General features: G+C 54.7%; 5 protein-coding genes across 5 annotated transcripts; 1 reads left to right on the top strand and 4 right to left on the bottom strand.

The window, feature by feature from the left end:
• Positions 1 to 783: 783 nt before the first annotated feature.
• On the bottom strand, positions 784 to 8592 carry PSV08DRAFT_373326 (WW domain protein; the record flags this gene model as incomplete). Its single annotated transcript, XM_014224399.2, has 11 exons — positions 784 to 1146; positions 1204 to 1291; positions 1367 to 1641; position 1998; positions 2829 to 3014; positions 3454 to 3533; positions 3620 to 4028; positions 4087 to 4502; positions 4828 to 5340; positions 5388 to 5994; positions 6044 to 8592. 11 exons carry the CDS (start codon positions 8590 to 8592, stop codon positions 784 to 786), a joined length of 5487 nt encoding a protein of 1828 aa, XP_014079874.2.
• Positions 8593 to 9331: 739 nt separating this feature from the next.
• On the bottom strand, positions 9332 to 13414 carry PSV08DRAFT_379422 (SacI homology domain-containing protein). The gene is made up of 4 exons (XM_014224400.2): positions 11140 to 13414; positions 10789 to 11088; positions 10296 to 10740; positions 9332 to 10246 (listed from the first exon to the last, which is right to left on the bottom strand). Exons 1-4 carry the CDS (start codon positions 13357 to 13359, stop codon positions 9453 to 9455), a joined length of 3759 nt encoding a protein of 1252 aa, XP_014079875.1. The 5' UTR covers positions 13360 to 13414; the 3' UTR covers positions 9332 to 9452.
• Positions 13415 to 13765: 351 nt separating this feature from the next.
• On the bottom strand, positions 13766 to 14804 carry PSV08DRAFT_323244 (uncharacterized protein). Its single transcript, XM_014224401.2, has one exon. It carries the CDS (start codon positions 14630 to 14632, stop codon positions 13958 to 13960), a length of 675 nt encoding a protein of 224 aa, XP_014079876.1. The 5' UTR covers positions 14633 to 14804; the 3' UTR covers positions 13766 to 13957.
• A 261-nt stretch (positions 14805 to 15065) lies between these two features.
• Positions 15066 to 18171, bottom strand: PSV08DRAFT_228637 (uncharacterized protein; the record flags this gene model as incomplete). Its single annotated transcript, XM_014224402.2, has 5 exons — positions 15066 to 16264; positions 16313 to 16594; positions 16645 to 17812; positions 17890 to 18071; positions 18123 to 18171. The coding sequence occupies 5 exons, from the start codon at positions 18169 to 18171 to the stop codon at positions 15432 to 15434; spliced, it is 2514 nt and encodes an 837-aa protein (XP_014079877.1). The 3' UTR covers positions 15066 to 15431.
• A 588-nt stretch (positions 18172 to 18759) lies between these two features.
• Positions 18760 to 22036, top strand: PSV08DRAFT_404226 (geranylgeranyl transferase type i beta subunit; the record flags this gene model as incomplete). The annotated part of the gene is made up of 7 exons (XM_014224404.2): positions 18760 to 18858; positions 19001 to 19076; positions 19153 to 20571; positions 20623 to 20643; positions 20835 to 20855; positions 20936 to 21267; positions 21383 to 22036. 7 exons carry the CDS (start codon positions 18760 to 18762, stop codon positions 21881 to 21883), a joined length of 2469 nt encoding a protein of 822 aa, XP_014079879.2. The 3' UTR covers positions 21884 to 22036.
• Between the last annotated feature and the right edge of the window lie 126 nt (positions 22037 to 22162).

Genomic DNA, 22162 nt, shown 5'->3' with positions numbered 1-22162 from the left:
TTGGGCGGGGGTACTTTGTTCGCTTGCTCGGTACTAGTAGTGGGGCGCGCCGTTCCACAGCATTGGGTGCAGGTGCATGGCAACCTTGGAAAAGGACCGTTCAACTGCAACAGCCCCTCCCCAAGATCGACAATGTATGTATAGTAACGCAACACAAATCACATGTTCTGACCCAGGCTTACAACCAACCCTGTCCAAGGTGAGAAAGTCCAACATCACGGCTGAGCATTGCAAAAAGTCTTGAAGTAACGGCTTCTTTGGCTAGCTAAGAGTGCAGTATCATGACATTAAGCCCACCAGAGCGTTGCGTACTGCTCTGTCGGCCATCGAAGAAGATGTCCTGACTCTGAGTCCACCAAAAAAAAGACGTCAAACATCTCTATCCACCATAGGATCGAGCTGTTCATAGGCTGCCAAAACGAAAACATGGGGGGGAATTGAGGGTCGCATCCGAGGAACCGAGCGCAGCCTTTTCTCGCCGATAGCAGCCCAAGCCCTCGCAGAGAGAGCATCAGAAGTGCTGCAATCGTTGTTTTGACACAAGATGCCAGCACACTGCGTGCTCGATAGAATAGCGCTGGCGATACAGGATATTTAAAGGGAAATACATTTCAGTCATGGGGGAATTTCGACCGTACCGAACCGCTTGCTGCCAAAGCCAATTTTTGAAATCACACAGAACACGTACAACTCCGTAGGACGCTCGCTACCGGCCTCCTTCGTCTATTCGAAAACAGATGACGACGGCTGGGGATACACAAGGTCGAAGTAGGAAGAGTGCGCTTAAGCGGCAGCAGCAGGTGTCTCCTCAGGCTTGGCCTCGGTTGCAGCTGCTGCGTCCTCGGCAGGCTTGGCCTCATCCTTGGGCGCGTCGGCAGCGGCACCCTCGCCCTCGTTGCCGTCTGATGACGTCCAGAGAGTGAGGTTGTCACGGAGGAGCTGCATGATGAGGGTGCTGTCACGGTAAGACTCCTCAGAAAGCGAGTCGAGCTCGGCAATGGCGTCGTCGAAAGCCTGCTTGGCAAGGTGGCAAGCACGGTCGGGTGAGTTCAGGATCTCGTAGTAGAAGACCGAGAAGTTCAGGGCAAGGCCGAGACGGATGGGGTGCGTGGGTGTAAGCTCAGTCTGGGCAACGTCGGTGGCCGTCTGGAGCATAGTTAGCAATCTCCTGGTTTTTAGCGCTATGCAATGATTGCGTCATACCTTGTAGGCCTCGTGTGCAGCAGTGGCGGCAACCTTGCGCTTCTCACCGGAAGCGAATTCAGCAAGGTAGCGGTGGTAGTCTCCCTTCCTGTCCCGTTGTTAGCCCAGTTTTTGGGGTGTGTGTGCGTATGTGTGTTGGTGTGGTGGGGGGGTTTGCACGCACATCTTGTGGTAGAAGACCTTGGACTCGCCGGACTCGGCCTTGGGGATGAGGGAGTCGTCGAGGACGTTGAGGACATCCTGGCAAACCTGCTCAAGCTCGGTCTCGATCTTTTGGCGGTAGTCACGGATGGTGCCAACGTGCTTCTCGGTGCCCTTGGACTCTTCCTTTTGCTCGATCGAGGAGATGATGCGCCATGACGCGCGTCGGGTACCAACGACGTTCTTGTAGGCGACGGACAGAAGGTTGCGCTCGTCAACGGTGAGTTCACCGGCGACCTATGGGTGGGTTAGCAGGCGTTAAAGGGGGAGCTGGCAGCTGGCAGCTGGCAGCTGGAGCCTGCTCAGCCGTGTGCAGGCGGATGCGGTCGGGCATACCTTAGCGACTTCCTGCGCGATAGTTAGCATGCGAGGGGGGTTGAGCAAGCGTGACTGGCGTATTGACTGACCTTCATGTACGTAACCATCTCTGCAAGCAGACGTCGTCAGCACATTGCGCAGGACTCAGTTGAGGGCGCGCAGGACTTACCATCGTAGCGCTCAGCCTGTTCGCACAGCCGGGCGAGGAAAGTCTTGCTGTTGCGACGTCAATTACTGCAGGGAGCCGTGGCGGGCAAGCCTATCGTACCTCTCACGCTGTTTGCAAGAGTCTTGTCAGCATGTGTTGCATATATACATGTGTGAGTGTGTACGTATGCGTGTAGTCTATCGGGGACCCAGAGGGGCATCCCGCGGCGGACAACAGCGGGGGGGGGGGGGGGGGGGGGGTGAGTGGGAGAAGATAGGATGGGGCTCACGTACCTCAGTCGCCATTGTGAAGAAGTAGCTGGAGGGAGTGGATGGGGTGGTTGTGGTGGTTGAGTGTGGGGTGGGGTGCAGATGGGCTACGGAAGGATAGACGGTGGATGGAGTTGTTGAGGTGTTTGTGTGGATCAATGGACAGAAGAGGATCGAAGTTGTTTTGAGGAAGCGAGCGTCTGCCCTAAGAGAGTCCCGGGGGGCCGTGCGTAAAACGAACAACACCACCCCGTCGCCTGCGCCTTCCCCCAATGGGCGGCTGGGACGAGTCTATTCACATGCCCGCCTGCCCCGTTCGCGCCGTTGGCATGCCGTGTACCTGCTAGGCCGACGTCCTGTACGTACATATCCACACATGTGCACTCCCACACGCCCCTTTTGCCATGGCGTTCCCCTATTCCTTTGGTGCCTGTCGTTGCTGCTGCCTCTGCTACTACCACCGCTGAGGCTGTGCGCGACAACTCAAGGAGCTGGCAATGAGGGGTACATGGGGGGGCACGTGAGCATTCAGGGTCTATCCACCCACCCATCCATCCATCCCCCCAAAAGAGCGCCCACTGCCAACGCCCACAGCCCTGCCCAATCTCCCAAACCCCCGTGACGGCGCGGGCAGGCTTTGCATGCTGTCCAGCCGTCAGCCTGTAGTCGTTGCCGCCCAGCAGTCACACGAGGCGGGCGTGGGAGGGCGGCCGCCAGCGAAGGAGAGAGAGAGAGGCTGACTCCTGCGCTGCCGTCCCATGTTCAAGTGGGGGCCAATCAGTGCACCTTGGAAACAGCTAGAAAACTTGGACGGGCTCCTCTTGCGTGGAGCTGCTCTGGTTGCCCCATGATTCGTGTCGCGCTGTGGGCAGAGACTACCCAGCTGGTGTGCGTACATGCGCCTCTGGTGCTTACATACCACCACCACCTAGTTACCAAGTATCCAAGTACACACATGCACATTTGCATGCTGAGAAGAAGCAGTTGCGACGCCCTTCCACTGCCAACTCACGGGAGAGAGGAAAAAACAAGTACATACACACGGCATGCACATTTTGCCTGAATCCCCAGCAACCACTTGTGCATTAAAAAACTTGTGTGCTGACACCGTCTTTGCCGCATGCCACATATGCATTCCACAATCCCCTTCCCACAACCCGGGCCCTGGCTGGTCCGCGCGGTATAATATGCCGTCGCGGCCCGCTACCAGAGCCTTTCGCCCGTGTACACGCCTAGCAGCCAGCAGCATTGACCGACACCCTCTAGTAGTTGCACGGGTCTCTGCTGCGCAGGGACATGTTCGTGCCCTTTGACCTCCTGGAGCCTTCCCGGAGCGATTCGTGTCTGACCCAGACTGCTGACCGACCTTTTGTCCATCCATGTATCATGTCTATCTGTCCAATCAACCATTCAATCACATCGCCTCCCCTCTATCCGCCCACCAAAACGTCGTTTGCAATCACATCAACAATCGCCACACTCCTAGCATCAGCGCCGCCGTACCCGTACACACTCCCATCAGCCACTGCAGAGTCGAGAACTTGACGGCTTCTAGCCTCTCCCGGAGCTGTGCCGTTTCCTGCTCGATCCTCGTGTCCGTCTCCTTCAGCTTGAGCTCCTGCACATTGGCCTCCTCGCGAATCCTCCCCTTCTCTAGATTCAAGTCCAGCCTGACCGACGCCTGAGTCCTCTGTATCTCGTCCCGTAGTCGCGAGTTCAGCTTGGCAAGTTCGTTGGTGAGCCTCTCGTGTGATGCCCGTGTAAGACTGGATTCGGTCGAGTCCGCCGTCATGAGTTCCGAGCGTAGCTTTGCAAAATCAACCTTCTGCGTGTATGTAGCTTTTTCCTGGTCCTCGCGCAGCACCATGGTACGTGTGAGATTTTGTATGCTTGCACAACGTCAGTTTGCGCCCAGTCTTTGAACCTCCATGCTTTTCCTACACTTACCTCTCCTCAATCACGTCGCTGAGCACCCTCATCATCCCTTCAGCCTGCTCTTCTGTGAACCCCTCCTCTTTCAGCCGCTGCACAAACTTGAGCGTGTCGAAATGGTGATCTTTGGCCTGCTTCGCCGTTGCGCTGAAGCTGTGCTGAAGCTCCAGAGCAGACCCGTGCCCGCCTATACGTTGTGACCATCTCTGCTGCTGCCATTGTCTTGTTCCTGTTGTCTGAAGAGGCGAGAGCTTCGAAAGTGGCATGCGACCCTCCGGCCTTGCCCAACAAGATCCATGCCGCCTTGCTTCTACGGCGCTTTGCGCCACAGGCCGCGAGCTGCTTGTAGACCATTGAAGTCGAGGTACAAGAAATCGCGGAATCGCCGCCGCCGATATCGAGGGCGCTGCCATTGTGCCGATGTTGTAGTTCTTACATCGTCTCGCTGTCGAGAAATTGGCAGCCGCCCGCGGGTACCCAGCCAAGCCTCGCAGACGTCAACGGATTTGCCGAATTCGGCATACCATTCCATCGCCCTCACTAAGCCCACCCTGCAGCACCACGCTTTCTCGTTCTGCATCCTTACTTTTTTTTATTTATCATTCTATTGTATGTTTCATTAGAATTTCTTCAAAGCACATATTCCCTAAGCCATAAACATCGCTTGCTATGCATGCCTACTACTAAACAGACAAGAGTACTCAAATAAAGCAATCACCACCTCCTTATCTATCTTCCGTATTCCAGGCTCGGTACAATCACTGGTCCGTACTTCATCGGCGCACTGTATCCACCCTCATTCTGCACCATAAAGTCGACCGCCAGACTTAACTTGCCCCCGCTGTGACCGGGAACACCTTGCCCAAACGACCCATTCACAACATCAGGATCGTATATCACACACGCCACATAGTTTCTTCGACCCATCAGTCGCTTGTACTCCCGTGGTTGTCCATTGACGTCTTGCGTAAAGATTTCCATCATGTCTTCCTTGGTGTCCGAAGGCTGATTGTTACTGCGCTGTGCATTCTGTGGAACATAGAGCGCACGGTTGTTGTGTAGAAGTCGCAGGACGTAATTGCTGGGCGGTGCGTTCACGACTGAAGAGGAGATAATCTGGTACATGGTCTTGTGGTCCTGGGGTCTTGAAGGGTCATGAACTAGACCCGCGCCACAGCAGTCAACACCGCCAGAGAAGAATGTCATCCGCAACGACTTGTTGTGAGCAATGCCTTGCAGTGTCCGGATCAGATATGTCCGCTCAAGGTCCTAGGTTTGGTTAGCATGTTACTTGAAATCATGTGGCCTTCACTAACCTTTGAATCGTGCGTCCACTGATCTCTCAATTCATCGAGCAAATCAATCTCTCCAAACGGACTCAAGACGCCACTCATCAGCCCAGACTTGCCGATAGCCTTCTTGACCGAGTTGAAACCATCTCCGACAACACTCTTGGCACCAACAACACCAGCCACTCCAGCAGTCACCTTTCCAAGCATGTTGAAAGTACCAGTGACAGCTTTCTTGCCTGTGGCCATCGAGTGCGCAAGATGCTCAACAGACTCAAGGCGGGGATATACAATGGGAACAGGGATCATCCAGATACAGTGTTGCACACTGGGCGGTAATGTTGCCACCTTGGGGAAGATGCCCTGATACGTTGGTCCTGCCATGACTTGATGCGGGTTACGTTCTGAGCGGCAGTCTGGGCCAACAACTGTGACACAAGGACCCAGGTACTTGATAAAGTGCCAACCTGTACCGGTTATCGTAAAAAGGTCCATGTCGTTGTTTACATTACGGAGTATTTCGAGTGTTGTGTGGTGCTGGAAAAGCAAGTACATTTCAATACCCAATCTTCCAATGTTCTTGAACATGTTGGAAAACTGCATGTGTTCAGGATACGACCCGAAGCCATCAAAGCTGCAAACTGTTAGTATCTATACAGCTCAAAGGGTTAACAAGAGCTTACATGTCGTGGTCGTCAAGAGCTAGAATGTGGGGAATTTGAGCAAATGCCTCTCGGAGATGTGGCTGATCAAAATGGCTGGTGTAATAGTGGAAGTATGCGTGACAAACGTCTTCCTCGTGCTTCGCGGTCCACGCTGCGTTCTTCCGGACCTCTTTACCACTTGTTGCCGTCCATTGCTTCAACAATGGAAGCTCTTTCCACAGGCGGTCAGCATAAATCTGACCGCCCAGGCCTAGTTGTACATGGAAGCCACCGCACTCGGCGTTCTTTTGCAGAATGTCCTTCCACATCAATCCAACCCCACCGAGTCTTGCTCGCTCGTTGGCGTTAACATTGAGTGCAAAATCGTTTCCTGAATGAGCAATAAACCTCCAGCTGGTCTCATGTCGCCCAGCTACCAAGAACTCAAATCGAGTGCACCCCAAGTGTGATGTGATTGCGTAGGTCCACTTGGCTGCACGGTCGTCTTCCATCTTCAAGTCAATGTCGTATCTGTAGAAGATCCATGTTTGGTGCGTGTAAATTGGGTTGGCCTTGAGCTGTCGTGGGTTGGGTGACAGATCTGTACTCTGGTGGATATGAATTGTAGGAGGATGTGGGGTGTTGGTAATGAGAAGAATTGATCCCAGCCATAACCCTCGCTCAACGTCCATGTTCGTATACCTTAGGTACGGCCCAAAGTATACGCCATTGGTAGGAGCTACTTTGTACTGGTCTACACCTGCAGCGGGAGGTGGTCCAGTGAAACCCGTGGTAGTTGGAGTTGCAAGGGGTGCCATGCCAAAATCTCCAGGAAAAGTAGCCGTCTGGGGAGCAAAGCCAGGCGACGCCATAGGAGTCTTTCCAAAAGATGGGGATGCCAAAGGACCACCAACAAACGTGCCTGTAGGCGACATGGGCTCGTTCAGATTGAGAGGCGTGGGTCCCTTGGGAAACTCCCATTGCGTAGATTGAGTGGGAAGATGGATGTAGTAGTACTGACCAGAGTTGGGGTCGAGATGTGCTATCCAACCCTCAGGGAGTGGTGGGGGAGATGCTGGTCCTGGCCCTGGCCCTTGGGCTGGAGCCGGGCTTGGCGTATGAACTGGTTGAGCCGTTTGTGCCTGCGGCGGGAACTGGTTCTGTGTGGGTGTTGGGGCTACTACCGCTGCTGCAGGTTGCGATGGTCCAGCCTGCGGGCGCGCATCGTTTGCGAATGCAGGGTGACCCTGGTTGGGATCAGACAGCGCCACGCCTTGAGCAGCTGGCTGCTGTCCTTTCTCATTGGGATAGCTTTGGGCTTGGCCAGTTGGCGGGGTCGTTATGCTCGAGTAGGCAGGCGGTGGCTCCTCATTCAAGTTCATGCGGCCCATGTCCTGGCTCAGAGGATGATCCGGGGATGCGTTTGTCTGGGATGCATTTGCAGGAGGGGGTGAGAAGCGCGTGTTTGGCGCTTGCGGGAGAGGGCCCTGGGGAGGCGTGCTTGATGGAGGTACCTGATCCATACCTTGGTACACTGCTGGTGGACCATGCGGCATGTTGCCTGGCTGCTCGGTGGGAGTCCATGGTCTTCTTATGGGCTGTTGGTTGGCATAAACCTGATTTCGCTGGGCGGCTGCTGCATTATGGGCACTCTGGGCTTGTAAATTGGTGAGGGTTGAGGTTCCTGCGATGCCTGCTGCGGCAAAGCGCGCTTCAATGCCGCCTGCGGAAGGAGGGATGATGGGTGTCTCTGGAGGTGGAGGCGAGCCCCGCTGCGCCCTTACTGTCGAGGTTGAAGCCGTGGAACTTAGGCGGTTGACGCCGACTGGCGTGGGCACTTTGAGCGCAGGCTCATCTTGGTTGGGTCCTGTGTAGACGACATTGTTCTGCGCAGGTTGTGACGAGGACTGTGCACTAGGAGGGGGAAAGTACTGCTGGTGGTACTCGGGATATGGGTTGCTGTTGGCAGGCGCATCTCCAGTGTGCTGCCTCTGAGGCGCCTTCTGGAACAGCCCCTCCTTGTCAGGCGTGTCTGGACCGGGTGAGTCTGGAAGGGGCTTTGGCGCAGTTCCTCGTCGCTCTGCGAGTCTCGAGGGCTGGACTGAGCCGTCTGGGTGCCTGCTGCCGTAACCAGCTATCGTCGGCCTGTTTGGGTCGTTGGCCTCGAAGCGAGCGCGCTGACCGGGCGAAGTGGGACTGGGCCCGGTCGCATTCGACCCTCTCCTCGGTTCTTCTCTTCCTTCAGCAGGCGTCGTGTTTGCGCTCCGTCTCTCGCGCTCGCTGAGGGGTGTGTATCTTCCGGTGCCGAGGGTAGGCTGAAGATTGGGCGGGCGGTCATTGTCCGGGTAAGGCAGAGGGGCAGTAGGAGGGCTCGAGGGGGGTGCGGGGAACGAGGGCATAGGCGGCGGGCGCGAGAATGCGGGCTGGCTGGAGCTGCCCGCGGAATCTGTTCGTGGCGGCGGGCTCTTGCCATCGCGGCCTTTCTGTATCCTCAGGGGCCCGACGGTAGGGATGATGGGTGTCTCCGGGTTGGTGTCGTATCGCAGGAAGAGCTCCTCCTCGGGGCGGCCCTGCTTGCGCGCGTCCATGGCTTTGGGTGGGCTTCTGGAGTTGCTTTTGCGCGTGTTCCTGGATCGCCAGCGATGACAGGCGTGGGCTTATTTTTGGCGACGGGCGCTGACAGCTCGACGTGCGCAAGCAGCCGGGGGAAGGGTGGGCGGCGGAGGGCTGCTGGTGGGGTAGTGGCGCGAGGCCTTGTGGCTGGTGGCTGGTGGCTCGATATGACGTTGCGACACGGGCGAGGGGCACCAGCAGTCCAGGAGTCGTGCATGCGCAGTCTTCCGGGCCGGCCAAGTTTTATAGGAAAAGGAGATGCGCATGGCACAAGATACGCCCCCCCTTCGTGCTTGTGCCTACGCGATGCTGCTGACTTACGTAGGCCTATTGCCCGCACACAGCCTTCCCGCAAGTTGGGCTGCGGCGGGTCTTGCTCTACAGCACCACCCTGGCCGTAGGAGGCGCCCGCCCGTGTGATTGGATGCGACGAGCATTTACGCGCTGCGGCCGGATTGGAGACCGCTGGTCACACTTGGCGGGCGCATGCGACTTGCCTTCTGTACCTGAGTGGCACACGCTGCCACCCGCCCTGCACCAATCACGCCCGCTCCATCGCTAGCCGTGTCTGTGGCTGGTGGCAGCCACTATGCCCTCGCGATCACCATCGCAAAGCGGGCCGCGAACTACTTCATGCACCCCTGCTGCGGGCCGATACTCTCCAACATGGCCAAATATGGAACTCCTGCGTGACATGTATGTATGCGTCCTTCATCTCCATTCATTCATTCATTCATCTCCTACCAGAAACACGTAGACGGCCGGTAGCCCTCGGAGCATCATCCCTGCTGTGAAACCATTCCCGGCCATCCATCCCTTGCCACACTTGTTACCTTCATCGCACGGGTCTGAGCACCTCCCAATCCCTCGTATTCTGCATGTCCTCGGGCTCGTCGTCCATCAAGCTCCTTCCACCCATACCACTCCGTCCACCCCCGTTAGTGTTTGTCCGCGGAGGCAGAGCCGGCTTATGATCATCATCGTCCATCAAATTTTGTATCGGTTTCCGTGCAAGGTTAGGAGGGGGTGCCATTGATCGTTTCGCTGGCGGTGGGGGATACGCTCTCGATTCCTCCATTGGCGGGTCGTCGCGGTATCTTTGAAGCGGCGGGGTCGGTGATGTGCGTGTAGAAGACGATTTTGTAAGAAGAGTAGGTTTCTTATTCGGAATTGGCGGGGGAGCGGGTTTACGGAGTACCTGTGGTGTGCTGTTGCTGCTGGAAGGTTGGTTTGGGGGCAGCGTGTTTGAGGCCCGGTAGGGTAGACTGGGTAAAGAGTGTGTTGAAGCTCTTGAGCCAGACCGCCCAAGATCATTTAATCCGTCTCGCGAGTCTCCCGAGCTAAGAATCTGCTGTGCATGGCCTGGATACAGCGGTGCAATCATCTTGCGTGTCACTGGCTTCTGTATTGGTGCTGAGTTTGTCGAAGACATCGGCTTGTTGAAGTCAACCGTGCGTGTCCTTTGCGAGCCACGTGCTGGTGGTGGCTCTGGTCTACTACGACTATTCTGCAATTGCTTGATATCCACCCAATCTGGTTCTGGGCTGGGGATGAAGGGATTACTAGGTCTGTTCGGATTGGGCAAGAGATCGTTAGATGGCGGCTGAACGCGCGCTTTGGCTGGGAGACCTTTGGAAAATGAGCATCCATGCTACAGCAGAGAGGAGGGCAAAAGTACCATTGTCAAGCCACCATTTCCTCCGATCTGAGCTTGCCGGTGGTAGTCCGGGCTCTATGCTGTCGTATCCAAGCAGGTCTTCATCGTCTGTTTCATCTTCCCCTAGATGGTCAGCTGCCCTGGTGTCACCAACAAATTCTCGTCGCTGTCTATACAGAGCCGCTTTCAAACTCTCCTTCTTCTTTTCGTCAACTCTTTGCACCAAGACTTGGAATGTCGCATAGACTGGCCGATGGTCGGAAAATCGAAGGGGCGCGTCGTTGTAGTGTATCTGTCGAATATTGTCGCCTTTGCGGAGAACACGGTCGCACCATGCAGGTATGCGTGCTTTTTCCGATGTATCATACTGATCACTATTAAGATCGTACTTGTACGTCGGTGGGAAGGTAATGCGTGCTTCCGAATAATAGGGGAAGGTTAAGCCTGCGACCATCTGCAAGTTGAGCTAGGGCATGTCAGTAGCGATCATTACTGTGAAAGTTAAATAACCTACCTGATCGTTCTCGTATAGCGTCTCAAGATCGCCGACATGGCACAATTTCTTCACCTTCTCGTTACTCAGACCTATTCGGTAGTTGAAGTCACCAAGCCATATCACGGTATCATGGTCGTCGATTGATCTGTTTCTCTGGAATCGCAGTCCGTGGCTGATCGTCTTGTAGTCGCGGTTGCGCTCTTCGTAGTTGGCAAAACCAGCTGCAAGATGTGCAGTGACAAGGCAGATTGAGGTGTTGGCATATTCGAAGCGGATTGCCACAGCACCTTTGTTGCCAGCCATGCCAGACATACCAGTCTACCGAGTTGGTTAGTGTTTTGATATCACACATAAGATCTTTGTGCCTACCTTTTTCAAAGCACCCTCAACATTCTTGATGTGCTTCAGACAGTCTGACCGAACAAAAACTGACAAGCTTGCCCCAACTAGCTGTCCGCCTCTGAGCATAACATATTCGTCCTTGCCGTGTCTCTCAGAGTTTCTGTTCAGACACGTCCTTACGGCTTCTTCCCAAGCCTCTCGCCGATCTGGGTCTGTAGACATGATCTGCTGGGGGCTCAACTCAACGATTTCTTGGAATCCCACAGCCACTATCTCGGGGCACTGCTGCGAAGCATCGACATCAGGACACAGCCATGGCGACAGATCACTTCTGATTCCATCCGTTTTTCCGTTCAGGTTGAACGTCCCAACAAGTATGTTGATCATCTCGGTTTCTGAGTACTCTGTAGACCGCCTTGCAAGCTCGGTGACAACAAAGTCGTTTATTGGGTCATAAAGGTGCACTGGTACTTGGCCAATGAGTCGTCCGAGAAGCATGTCGATTGTGTTTTGCCGTCCCTTGTCCGCAAAGTTGTTGATGTACATTCGCGTGGCGCTTTTCCGAGCATCCGCAAGAGCACCGGCAAGCGACATCTTCCCAGATCGCGTAAAAGAGGACTTCAAAGCACCGGTGCCGGCATAAATCTTGGACAGAGCATCGCCGTTATCTGCCCACATGCTTGAGTGTCTGGCCCAGAAGTCTTGAGTGGCTCTGAGGCCTTTGTGGCCCAGGAATAATTCAAGCGCCATCTTGCTAATGATGGTTTGGACGAGATTCGTCCGATCGAGACAATCTAGACAGTTCGTTCTGAAAATTCCCTCTTGTTGCAATACGGTCATTGTCCGTCGCACAAGATAGTCTTGTCCGTTATGCCTCGTCTGCTCTTCTACCTCTTCAGAAAGGTAGTATCCAAAGCCTTCTGCGGAATCTTGGATCCACCTGGCGATCATGCTGGCCATCTCGTACCCACCTGGCCCCCGTGTCTCGGCATGGAAATCGTATTCGGTGAGCTTGATGAGATCATGTTCGTGTTGAGCAGGATCATGCCCGTGGTTTAGCGGGCTGTTGCGGATATGACCACGGTATCTGTATGACAACTCCAGCTCATTCTGCTTTTCATTGCTCAGCAAATTGACTACGTGTATCGTACCATAGCTCAGCTCTAGGGTTTCAAAGTGCTTGTCAAAAGCCGGCTGAGTGGCTTCTGGAGATCGCGTGATGGTGATCTTCTGTTGATTGGGCAAAAGGCCAGCTTGTTGCTCCCAAAAGATAGGCACACTTCCTCGTACTTGTACGTACGAGAAGCAAGCTCCTGATGGAGCCCAATGGATTGTTTCAGTCTCAACAAAGTTTGCGACGTTCCCGTCGTCGTCAATGCCTCGTGAATTGAACCTGGTGCCAGCCCTTTTGCATGATAGTCTAGAAATAAGGGTCATGGAAGAAGGCATGCCCGAGTCCTGGACTCTGATGGGCGCCGAGGCCTTGGGGATTGTAATCGTCAGTGCAAAACCGCGAATTGCTGATGTCAAGATGCCCGATGCGTCCAACGCCTCTTTATCCCTCGATGCGAGCCTGCTCCTGAAGTCTACCAGTGGCTGTATCATGTATGAGTTCCACAGAAACCCGGCATCCAGGCTATCGATGGAGACAGTGGTAGCGTCCGTGGTACGATCTTGCAACCGCCTGGTAAGGTCAAAGTCTGAGCTGTAATAGAAGGTTCCGCTGCTGAGAATCTTCTTGAGCGCCAGACACGGGTGCTCCGTCGGGCTCTGTTCTTTCCTGCCTCCAAATCCCATTTCGTATCCCTCGTCGTCTATTGTATCCGTAGGGTAGGGGTTGACTTCATTGTCAAGCAACATGTCATAGCTGGTGCTGGTCAGGCAGTAGAAGCCGACAGAGTGTATTCGTTGCACGGTCTCGCCCGGCCGTACGGTCGCAACTTTGCTTGCGCCGTTGACTACGATTAAGAACACATTGTTGTCCACGGTAATCAGTCCCAGGGTACCATGCACGTTGACTGAGTTTATAGCCCTGTAGTCCTCCAAGTCGATTTCCTCCAACCGTGTGAACTCGACCATGCAGCGCGCGACGCCAGCGCCATTGCTTCCCAGCGACGTTGACGAAGCATTTGGATTCCCATTGTGCTCGGTGGTGGAGGCGCTGTGTCGGAGGACGAGGGCGTGGGTTGAAGTAGCAAGTGCGATTGCGCGGTGCGGGTAGTCTTTGACCAGGACGCGGATAGACATTGTTGGTGGTAAGGGGGTGCGGCAAGCGGCTCGACGGGCGCTTCGGGCATGTCCCACTTGCTGTACTTACGTGCAGCGGTGAAGAGTGCCTGCGCGCAAAGTATGACGGTCGTGGCAAGTAAGCACGTGTACTTGGAGGATTGTTTTCAGCTATGGGAATAATCTTGGTCTCAATGCTGATCGCAACCCTGGACTCATGTGCACATGCGAAACCGCTTCGCTGGTGCCCAAGGCTTCCCTGGCCATCGCTTGTACCGGCAACCGGAAGCGGGTTTTCTGTGGCTAGGACTTTGTCTGCACCCAATACTTTGGCTCTCTGGAAGAGCGGCGTCCGGACGTGCGTTGGGCCACCGCCGTCATCCAGGAACCGCCTCAGCAATGACCTCACTCACAGCCACTAAAGCTTTGGAACAAACCGGAGCATGTCATTAATTCGTAACAAGGCTACTACGTCCTATGTGCAAATTCACAGTATCTGCCAAACAATTATTTCAACATCATTAACATGAGCGCGATTGAATCGGCCAGATGCGCCTTGCAAACAAGATACTTCTCCCTCGCTGTAGCATGGTAGAAGGTCCTGACAAGGTACCAATGATTACCGACCGTAGTCCCTCCTCCGCCTTCCGTCGTTTTCTCCAATTGACACCCTCATGTTGGTGGTTTCTCTATAGCCTCCCCTCGAATCGTCGTAGCCGGCACGACTGCGGCTGCGCTGTCTGCTCCGGTCTCGCGTCTGATATCTCTCGTAGTGATCGCTCTCGCTCGATGCAGGCTCCACGTATCGGTAGTGCTCGTAGCGTGGGTTGTCAGGGCTGTAGGCTCGTTGGCGCTCACGCCGAACCTCGCGCTCACGGTACACATATTCACTATGGTCATCAAGACTAGACGTATGAGAAGTGATGCTAGATCGCGGAGAGACCTCGACGTAATGCGCGCCGCCGTGATGGGAAGCATGGTGAGACGAGATATGGCTTGGCGGTGGTGGTGGAGCAGGCATAGGCGCCGGTGGTGGTGGTGGAGGCGGAGAAGGCTGGATGAACACAGGCACCGGCTGTGGCGCGGGGATCTGGAGAGGCTTTGGCGATGGCACAGCAATATAGGAGGACGAGGGCCGTGGAGGTGAGTCGCGAACAACCTCACTGCGCGAGTAGCGGCGTTCAATGTCGCGCGAATGTCGCGATACACGGCGACGGGGTGGAGAGCGGGCACGCTGCACCACGCGGTAAGGGACTATGTGGTCCTCTTCCTGCTTAACTTTGACAAGACACATGGCGCCTTTCTCGCTCTTCGCTATGTAATCCGCTGGCAGCGACGAGAGTCGAAAAGTGGGAAGTTTCGATTGCGATCACAATGTGATTCGTGGGGGCCGATCAGCGTGGGGTTGTCCGATCGAAGACGCGGACGGAGCACAACACAACCAAAGCACGCGCAAACGAGGCAGATGGAGAAGCGAAAAAAAAGACAGCAAAGCTTGAGGATATTAACAGGAAGGTTGGATAAGTATGCGCCGTAGAGGTCAGGCAGCCGATGCCCAGCCACAGCTGACCCCCCATGTCGCTTTCATGCTGCTCCGCCTTGGAACGGGACATGTGAGTACATACGATGACGAGGTCTAGGCTCGTCTAAGTAACAACGGTGTGCTAGCGTGCAGGCTACAGGCTAGCCCCAGGTACAAGCCACCACCATGGTTGACAGCCAAGGCAGAAAGTAAGTACAATCATATTTCCCGTGGCCGTGTAGACTCGTGACAATCGTGCCGCATCCCACGTACAAAAACACTACATGTCCCACCCACTTGCTATCTCAAATTATACATGAACCACCTAGATACCCTGACCAGCCTGCCTATCCTCTCCTCACGCACGCGTGAAATCTTTGGAGATTGCCGTCAATAGGCCCGTCATACAACCTGCCCTACATTACCGGGCCCGTATCCATCCAGTGCCCGAAAGCATGTCTTTTGCTGAGTCTGCAAGTGTGCCGCTGGGCATGACGGGTGATACAAGTAGGAGGTACTCTCGTGTCGATTTTATATATGTGCACATCTGAAGACAAGAACATGATTACCACTAGTCGTCCATGGGCTTGTCCTCCAGTGTAACGCCTCGAGGCGCTGTGTCTTCACTTCTGATGCTACCGGTTGAGTCCCTGTTGCCTCTCGTCAAGCTGCCAGCAGTCTTCCGGGGAAAAGGTACCCTGGTGCTTGAGGGCGCAGGGTGTTCGACAGGAGCAGCCTCAGTAGCACCATTTGTAGTAGCAGGAGCTATTTCGCCGGTAGAACTATCATCACTTCCGGGTACTTCAAGCGATCCACGGTTTCCATTGGCCTTTCGCGAATCAGTAGGTGACGATGTGTTGACTGGGAATCGTGTGGCGCTTCGGTCTCGGCGGTGAGATCCTGATACTCGCGAGCCAGGCGCTGGTGAGGTTGCCCGTGGTGACCGTTGAGCAGCAATGGCACGTTGCCGCTCCTCCATGTTTGCACGTCGGTTACTCTCATCTGTAGAGATTGCACGGGGGCGCTGAGCGCCAGAGGATGAGTGTGTGAGTGTGCTGGCACGCTTCAACTCTCCGAAAATTGCATCCTTGTGCGCAAACAGATCGCGCACCAGGCGGTAACTGTATCGTTCATTCATAGTCAAACTTGATTCTTGTTTGGGCCTGAGGATGCATGGCGCGAGCGTATTGGCTAGTGCCGTGACGTACGTCTCATCAGCCGATGTCAGCTCAATAAGGCGGGTAAAGTGTGTGCAGATAGCATCTAGTGTGGCAATATTGGCAAGACGCAGTTGGCCAAGAGTTGACTGGATGACAGAAATCCTTGTCTCTTCAGAAACGTCAGTTGCAGTAGTGCTGTAAATGGTCTTGACAATTTCGTAAACATGGGAAGAAACCAACGAGTCTAGTGCAATCAGTAAAAGAGCCTATAGTTGTCTCGTAGAGTGCATACCGGGAAGTTCCAGGAGGTAGAGCTTGAGGACACTGGCAACAATTGGCACGTCATACTTTTCAAGCAGTTCGTCGGGGAATCTTTTGCCAGTGTTGATCTCGGATCTGAGCGTGTGAGTTTGGGACAGAGGTACGTCGACGAGCCAGATCCCCCGACGGGCCTCGTCGCCCTCGAGATCAGGGTAGTGGTTGTCCAAGAAAGTAAGTATGGTAGTGATGATTATTGGCACACGCTTCTTGTCCGAGCGCGCGCGAGCCTCCAGATCTACACCAAATGTTTGCTCTGCGTGATTGTCAGTATCTCATAAAAAACGGAACTAGAAAGCACTGTACCATCCACAGAGTTATAGTAGTTCTCGTATGTCATAACTTTTGGCACAAATGGGCCTGTCCTGTAATTCTCAAGCATGTACCGCAAATCACCCAGCGGCTGCACTGTTTCTTGGAAAAGCATCATCTTGTCCACAGTGCTTTGCAAACTGGGAATGACGTTGCTGACGGCTCCAGAAAAGTCCAGAATAACCGCTTTGATAGCCTTGAGTCTGTCCAGCTCGCAGCGCTCCATAAACTTGAGATGATCCACCATTGCCTCCTCCAAATTACACCTCAAGGAGTCGAGTTTCTTCACCGAGGCCTTGTATCGCTCATCAGCTTCACGAGCCTCTCGCCTCAGTCTCTCTGCCGGTGTTTCATTCGGGTATTGGTTGTTGAGCGGGTTCCATCCTTGCAGATACTCTTGCACGGTTCCGACAGGAGTGTCGACGGAGATGCTATCGACCGATGAGTTTGACAGGGTAGTGGAAGAGCGTGCCATGGGCTGCTTCTTCTCAGGCAGTCCGGTAATCTGGAAAGCCTTGGTTTTCCACTGGTAGTTCATTCTAGAGCTGTTGGCGAACGTATTGCCAACGTTGCCAACCAGGCGCAGGAAGCCATGGGTAACCATGTCTTGACCGATGCGCTCGGCGTAGCTGACAGTAGTAGCACCCATGTGTTTTTGGATGTACTCGGTGATGTCGGCACCAGTTGAGCAATTCTGGTAGGTGCCCAGGATGGGAACTTTGACCTCGCCGAGTTTGATGTTGTCGAGCATATGTGTGAGGATCTTCTTGACTTGGTCGGGCTGGTATGTCTCATCGCCCAGATCAATGGGGTCCTCTTCCTCGTCCTCAGGCTCAGACATCTTGATAGTAGGCACCTTGACCTTTGGGCTCTGCGCAGCTTCACTCTGGGGGTCCTGGAAAGCAAGCTTGTCCTCCTCCTCGAGATCCTCGACTAAACGGCATTTGTTGTAGTATTGCGAGCGGAACTTGCGGACGGCGTCGGCCTGACGGTCGTGGATTTTGATGCGCGATTGCAGGTCGTCTTGGGAGTTCTGGACACGGGCAGCGTGCGCCTCGCACCAGCGGCCAAAAGGATTCACAACCAGCTCCCGGATGTTGGACGCAATCTTCTTGTGGTTCGCGGCAGCCGCGTCCATCTCAGTGCGCACGCCCTCGTAGGCCTGGTGAGGGTTAGCGGTCAGCGGTCAGCGGTCAGCGGTCAGCGGACGGGCATAGGTAGGTAGTGTATGACACGCACCTTTCGCACACTGGCGCCCTCATCTCTACTGAAGCCTCCGGCTATGCGCTCCGTGGCTGGTGTAATGGCAGCCAGCGAGTTTCCGTAGACCTCTTCGGCATCGGCTCGCATGCGGGCAACGGTCAGAATCTGCTGGTTCTCCTGGACTCCCTGCTGGAGCTTTCCAAAGAGAACCCCCAAGCCTGCAAGGTTAGCACAGGCGGGGCGGTGTTGGGAGCGGCGTCAGGGCATACCTCCGGCATAGTCGCTAGACCAGAATGACGCAGCGAAGCCGGTACTCATGGCGGCAGCTTGCAAGCAGGCAGCACTCGACTGGTGACTTCTCGTGAGGGTGGGGTTGTATGAGAAAAGAAAATATTGGGATGTTGGTGGGTGGTCGGTCAACGGCCGTAGTGAGCGTGGAGAAGATAGGCCTGGGGAACGAACACGCAAGCGCGGACCCGGTGATGTATGGCAGAAAGTTGCGCGGCCTCAGACGTTTCGGCGGCGTTTCTGCTGGCGGAGGGCCCAGGCAGAGAAAGAGTGACGACTAGAAGGGGCAAGGTGCGCGTGATGGGCGAGGGCAGAAGCCAGGCTGAGTGAAGTTACATAGGAGAATAGGGTACCACACGGCCGCCTCAGGAGGGGTTTTTGCAGGCCGGCCGCAGTGGCAGAGCTGATGTCGCATCCCACCCCTGCAGCCTTTGTTCGTGACAGGGCTGGCTCAGGCAGCCCAGCAGCCAAACAGCCTCTGCCCGGCCAGGGTTTTTGCCCGACATTTGGCCTTTAGTCGCCATGGCCAGTGGTTAAAATATGTACTCGTACCGTCGTCGTCAATTGACCGACTCCTAACGCTGCCCCTGCGTCGGCCAGGGCCTGGTCAGCCCGCTGATGACTACCGTCCAAGTAATAAGTGCGTACTACGTACGCAGCACTGCGCTGCACTGCCCTACTGGCCTGGTAGGGGAGGGGACATGGTACACTACTATGGTAAGCATGTACTCGTGCCTACACACACGGCTGCGTACATACAGTACTAGTTGCTAGCACCATCCACACCCCATCAGCCCCAACACCACCACCGCGGCAGCAGCAGCAGCAACCACCACACCAGCACTACTGACTAGTCCAGTCTGCATCCAGCGCCTGCCCGACAGTCGACTGCTTGGTTCGTCTCAGGCGGCCTGCGTATGCCCCCACCAGCGTGTGTGTGTGAGCGTGAGTGTGTGCACGCCACGGGCCGAGTTTGGTGTTGGTTGCACTTGCCCTCTTGATCCTTCTCAGCCTTGCAGAAATACACACACCCACACACGCATCCGCCTTGGCTTGCAACCACAGCCCCGCAGCCATCAGACTCGCAGGCTGCACAGGGGCACCAGCACCTCGCTCGGCAAAAGACGCTGGGTTCAACCCAGTACGTCTCCGTCATGGCTCCCTCTGGCCTCGACAGCACACAACTCAACTATGCCCGCCACATCAAGTACTGGCGCAGAAACCTCAAGACGCTGCTGCCCCATTTCTACACCAGCAATGACTCCAACCGCATGCTGCTCGCCCTCTTCACCGTCTCTGCCCTCGATATCCTGGGCGATCTAGACGCAGCCCTGTCCCCCAAGGAGCGTCAAGGGCACATCGACTGGGTCTATGGCTGCCAACTGCCAGAGGGCGGCTTCCGCCCATGGCCGGGGTCCAACTACGGCGAGCTCAGAAATGACGACAACAAAATCTGGGACCCTGCCCATATCCCGGGGACCTTCTTCGCACTCTTGACGTTGATTGTTCTCGGCGATGATCTGGAAAAAGTCAAGAGGAAAGAAATCTTGGCGTGGTTGGTCCAGATGCAAAGACCAGAGGGCAGTTTTGGTGAGACGCTCGGTGAGGGTGGCTATGTGCATGGTGGCAACGACTCAAGGTTTGGATACATGGCCACGGCCATTCGATGGATGCTACGCGGCGACCTTGAAGGTCCATGCGAAGGCATCCCAGACATCGATGTTGACGCCTTCGTTACCTGCGTCCGTGCATCGGAATGCTACGACGGAGGCATTTCCGAAGCACCCTATCATGAAGCACATGCCGGATTCACTTGCTGCGCCATTGCTGCACTTGCCTTTCTGAATCGCTTACCATTGCCGTCCTCGCAAAAGCCCGATGGTGTTATCCGTGGAGTGTCCAATGTTCAAAATACTCTACATTGGCTTGTATCTCGACAGACTCTGACTCTGGACGAGGAGGATGGCCTAGACACTATGGAAGACGAGACCGATTCCCCAGAAACTTGTCACGACGCGCACTCTTTTGTAAAGTTGGGCTCATATCCATCTACGCAGGCTAACGAGGGCTCCAAAGCAAGACCCAATGTTCACTTCGACCTGCAATGGGTTGGTGTCAACGGAAGATGCAACAAGATTGCCGATACATGCTACGCCTACTGGACATGCACACCTTTGCAGCTACTTGGCCACCTCGACGTTGTGGATTCGCAACCCATCAAGAAGTGGTTGCTGGACAAGACACAGCATGCAGTCGGGGGCTTTGGCAAGGTTACCGGAGACCCGCCGGACATGTACCACTCGTTTCTGGGCTTGATGGTTCTCGCTATGTTTGGCGAGCCTGGCCTTCAGAGTGTTGATCCGGCATTGTGTCTTACACACAGGGCGAAGAAACATCTCGAGTCACTTTCATGGAGGAGGAAGATACTTGGTATCCATGACTCAGAAGATGAAAAAGGCAATGCATAGAACGATAGGATAGGTCCAGCTGGCTACATGCTATGTATGTACGATGAGAACGTCTTCTCGTGTGTCCAGTCAGGCAGGCTGGTGTTGCAGATTCTATGCTCACGATTGATGTCTTTCTAGTTTCCACCTATTATTTTGCGTTGAGCGCAATACTCACAATCAATGAGAAACGAGAGCCATGACTACCACTGAAGTAGATAATCTAATCACAATAATTTCATCTAGCGTGTCACGATCGTGATGGTGGTAAGAGTGATGTCTTGGTCTAAGTTTAGGTAAGGTCGGGACCAGCCTCGGCTCCACCCATACTACCTAATGCCTACCAGATCCCTGCCAGGTAGGTAATTTTGGCAAACTCCGCAACCACTTTTCCCGCCTGTCGCAATACCAGCGCGACAGCAACATCCCAGCACCAGTCATCCTGCAGCCTGGTCTCCACAAGGTCCTGCTAATTCCTGTAACCTTCGACGCAACCATGGGCCCACCCAACAAGAAACGCAAGCTCGCCGTCACCGCGCCCGAAACAATCGAATTCGACTTTGCGGCGCGCGAAGAGTACCTGACCGGGTTCCACAAGCGCAAGCTCGAGCGAAAGAAACACGCCCAGGAGGAGAATGCGAAGCGCGAGAAGGAGGAGAAATTGAGGCTCAGACGAGAAGTACGTGTTCGACTTTTTTTTGTTAGTTTGGAAAAACACAAGAGCAGCATTGCTTGCAGCGCCCAGCATCCTCAGCATATACAACGTAACATGCAACTAACTCATGGTACAATAGCTCCGTGCCGAGCGCAAAGCCGACCTAGAAAAACACGTTGAAGAAGTAAACCGGCTAGTCAAGCAAGCAAACGGCGACCTCAGCTCCACCGACTCCGACTCCGACAATGACGACGATAACAAAGATGGCGCCGAAGAAGAATTCACAGGATTCCAAGAACCAGAGCCCATCAACCAAGAAGACGAGTACATTGACGAGGACAAATACACAACCGTCACCATGGAAACCGTAAACATATCCAAGTCTGGCTTCTCGCGGCCAGGCGAAGACGACGAGCACGACGAGGAGGCCAAGAAGAAAGCACAGGAGGCGGCAGAGGCAGAGGCAAGTGCCAGCAACAAGAAGAAGGTGTGGACAAAGGCGTGGCCCAAGAATAGCGATAAGCCCAAGAAGAAGAAGAAGAAGTTTAGGTACGAGACCAAGACGGAGAGAAAGGCGGAGCGCATCAAGCAGGGCATGAAGAAGAAGAAGCAAAAGGAGGCTAGGATGAACAAAAAGTAGACACGCGACATGATATCTCACTCTCCCTTTTTCTGCATTGTCTTGTGAGCGTTTTACGCTGGTGGTGGGCAGGCAGAGCTTTCGAGAGCTTTGTGCAAGGAATAGACAAAGAATGATACCCCCTCCTTCTCCGACCCTTCATAACTTTATTCAGTCTGCTCAATAAAGCACAAACATCTGACACAATTACATCCGGACATGTCCGCGGCTTATATTATCCAGGGGGTCATATAACTAACCCCCCATCAGTACACATCTCATCATGGACGGCAGCCAACG

This window comes from Bipolaris maydis (assembly GCF_028858645.1).
Source record: "Bipolaris maydis strain C4 unplaced genomic scaffold PSV08scaffold_12, whole genome shotgun sequence".
In the NCBI taxonomy this organism is placed as follows: Eukaryota; Fungi; Ascomycota; class Dothideomycetes; order Pleosporales; family Pleosporaceae; genus Bipolaris; species Bipolaris maydis.
This window is presented reverse-complemented; position numbering and strand designations above follow the sequence as displayed.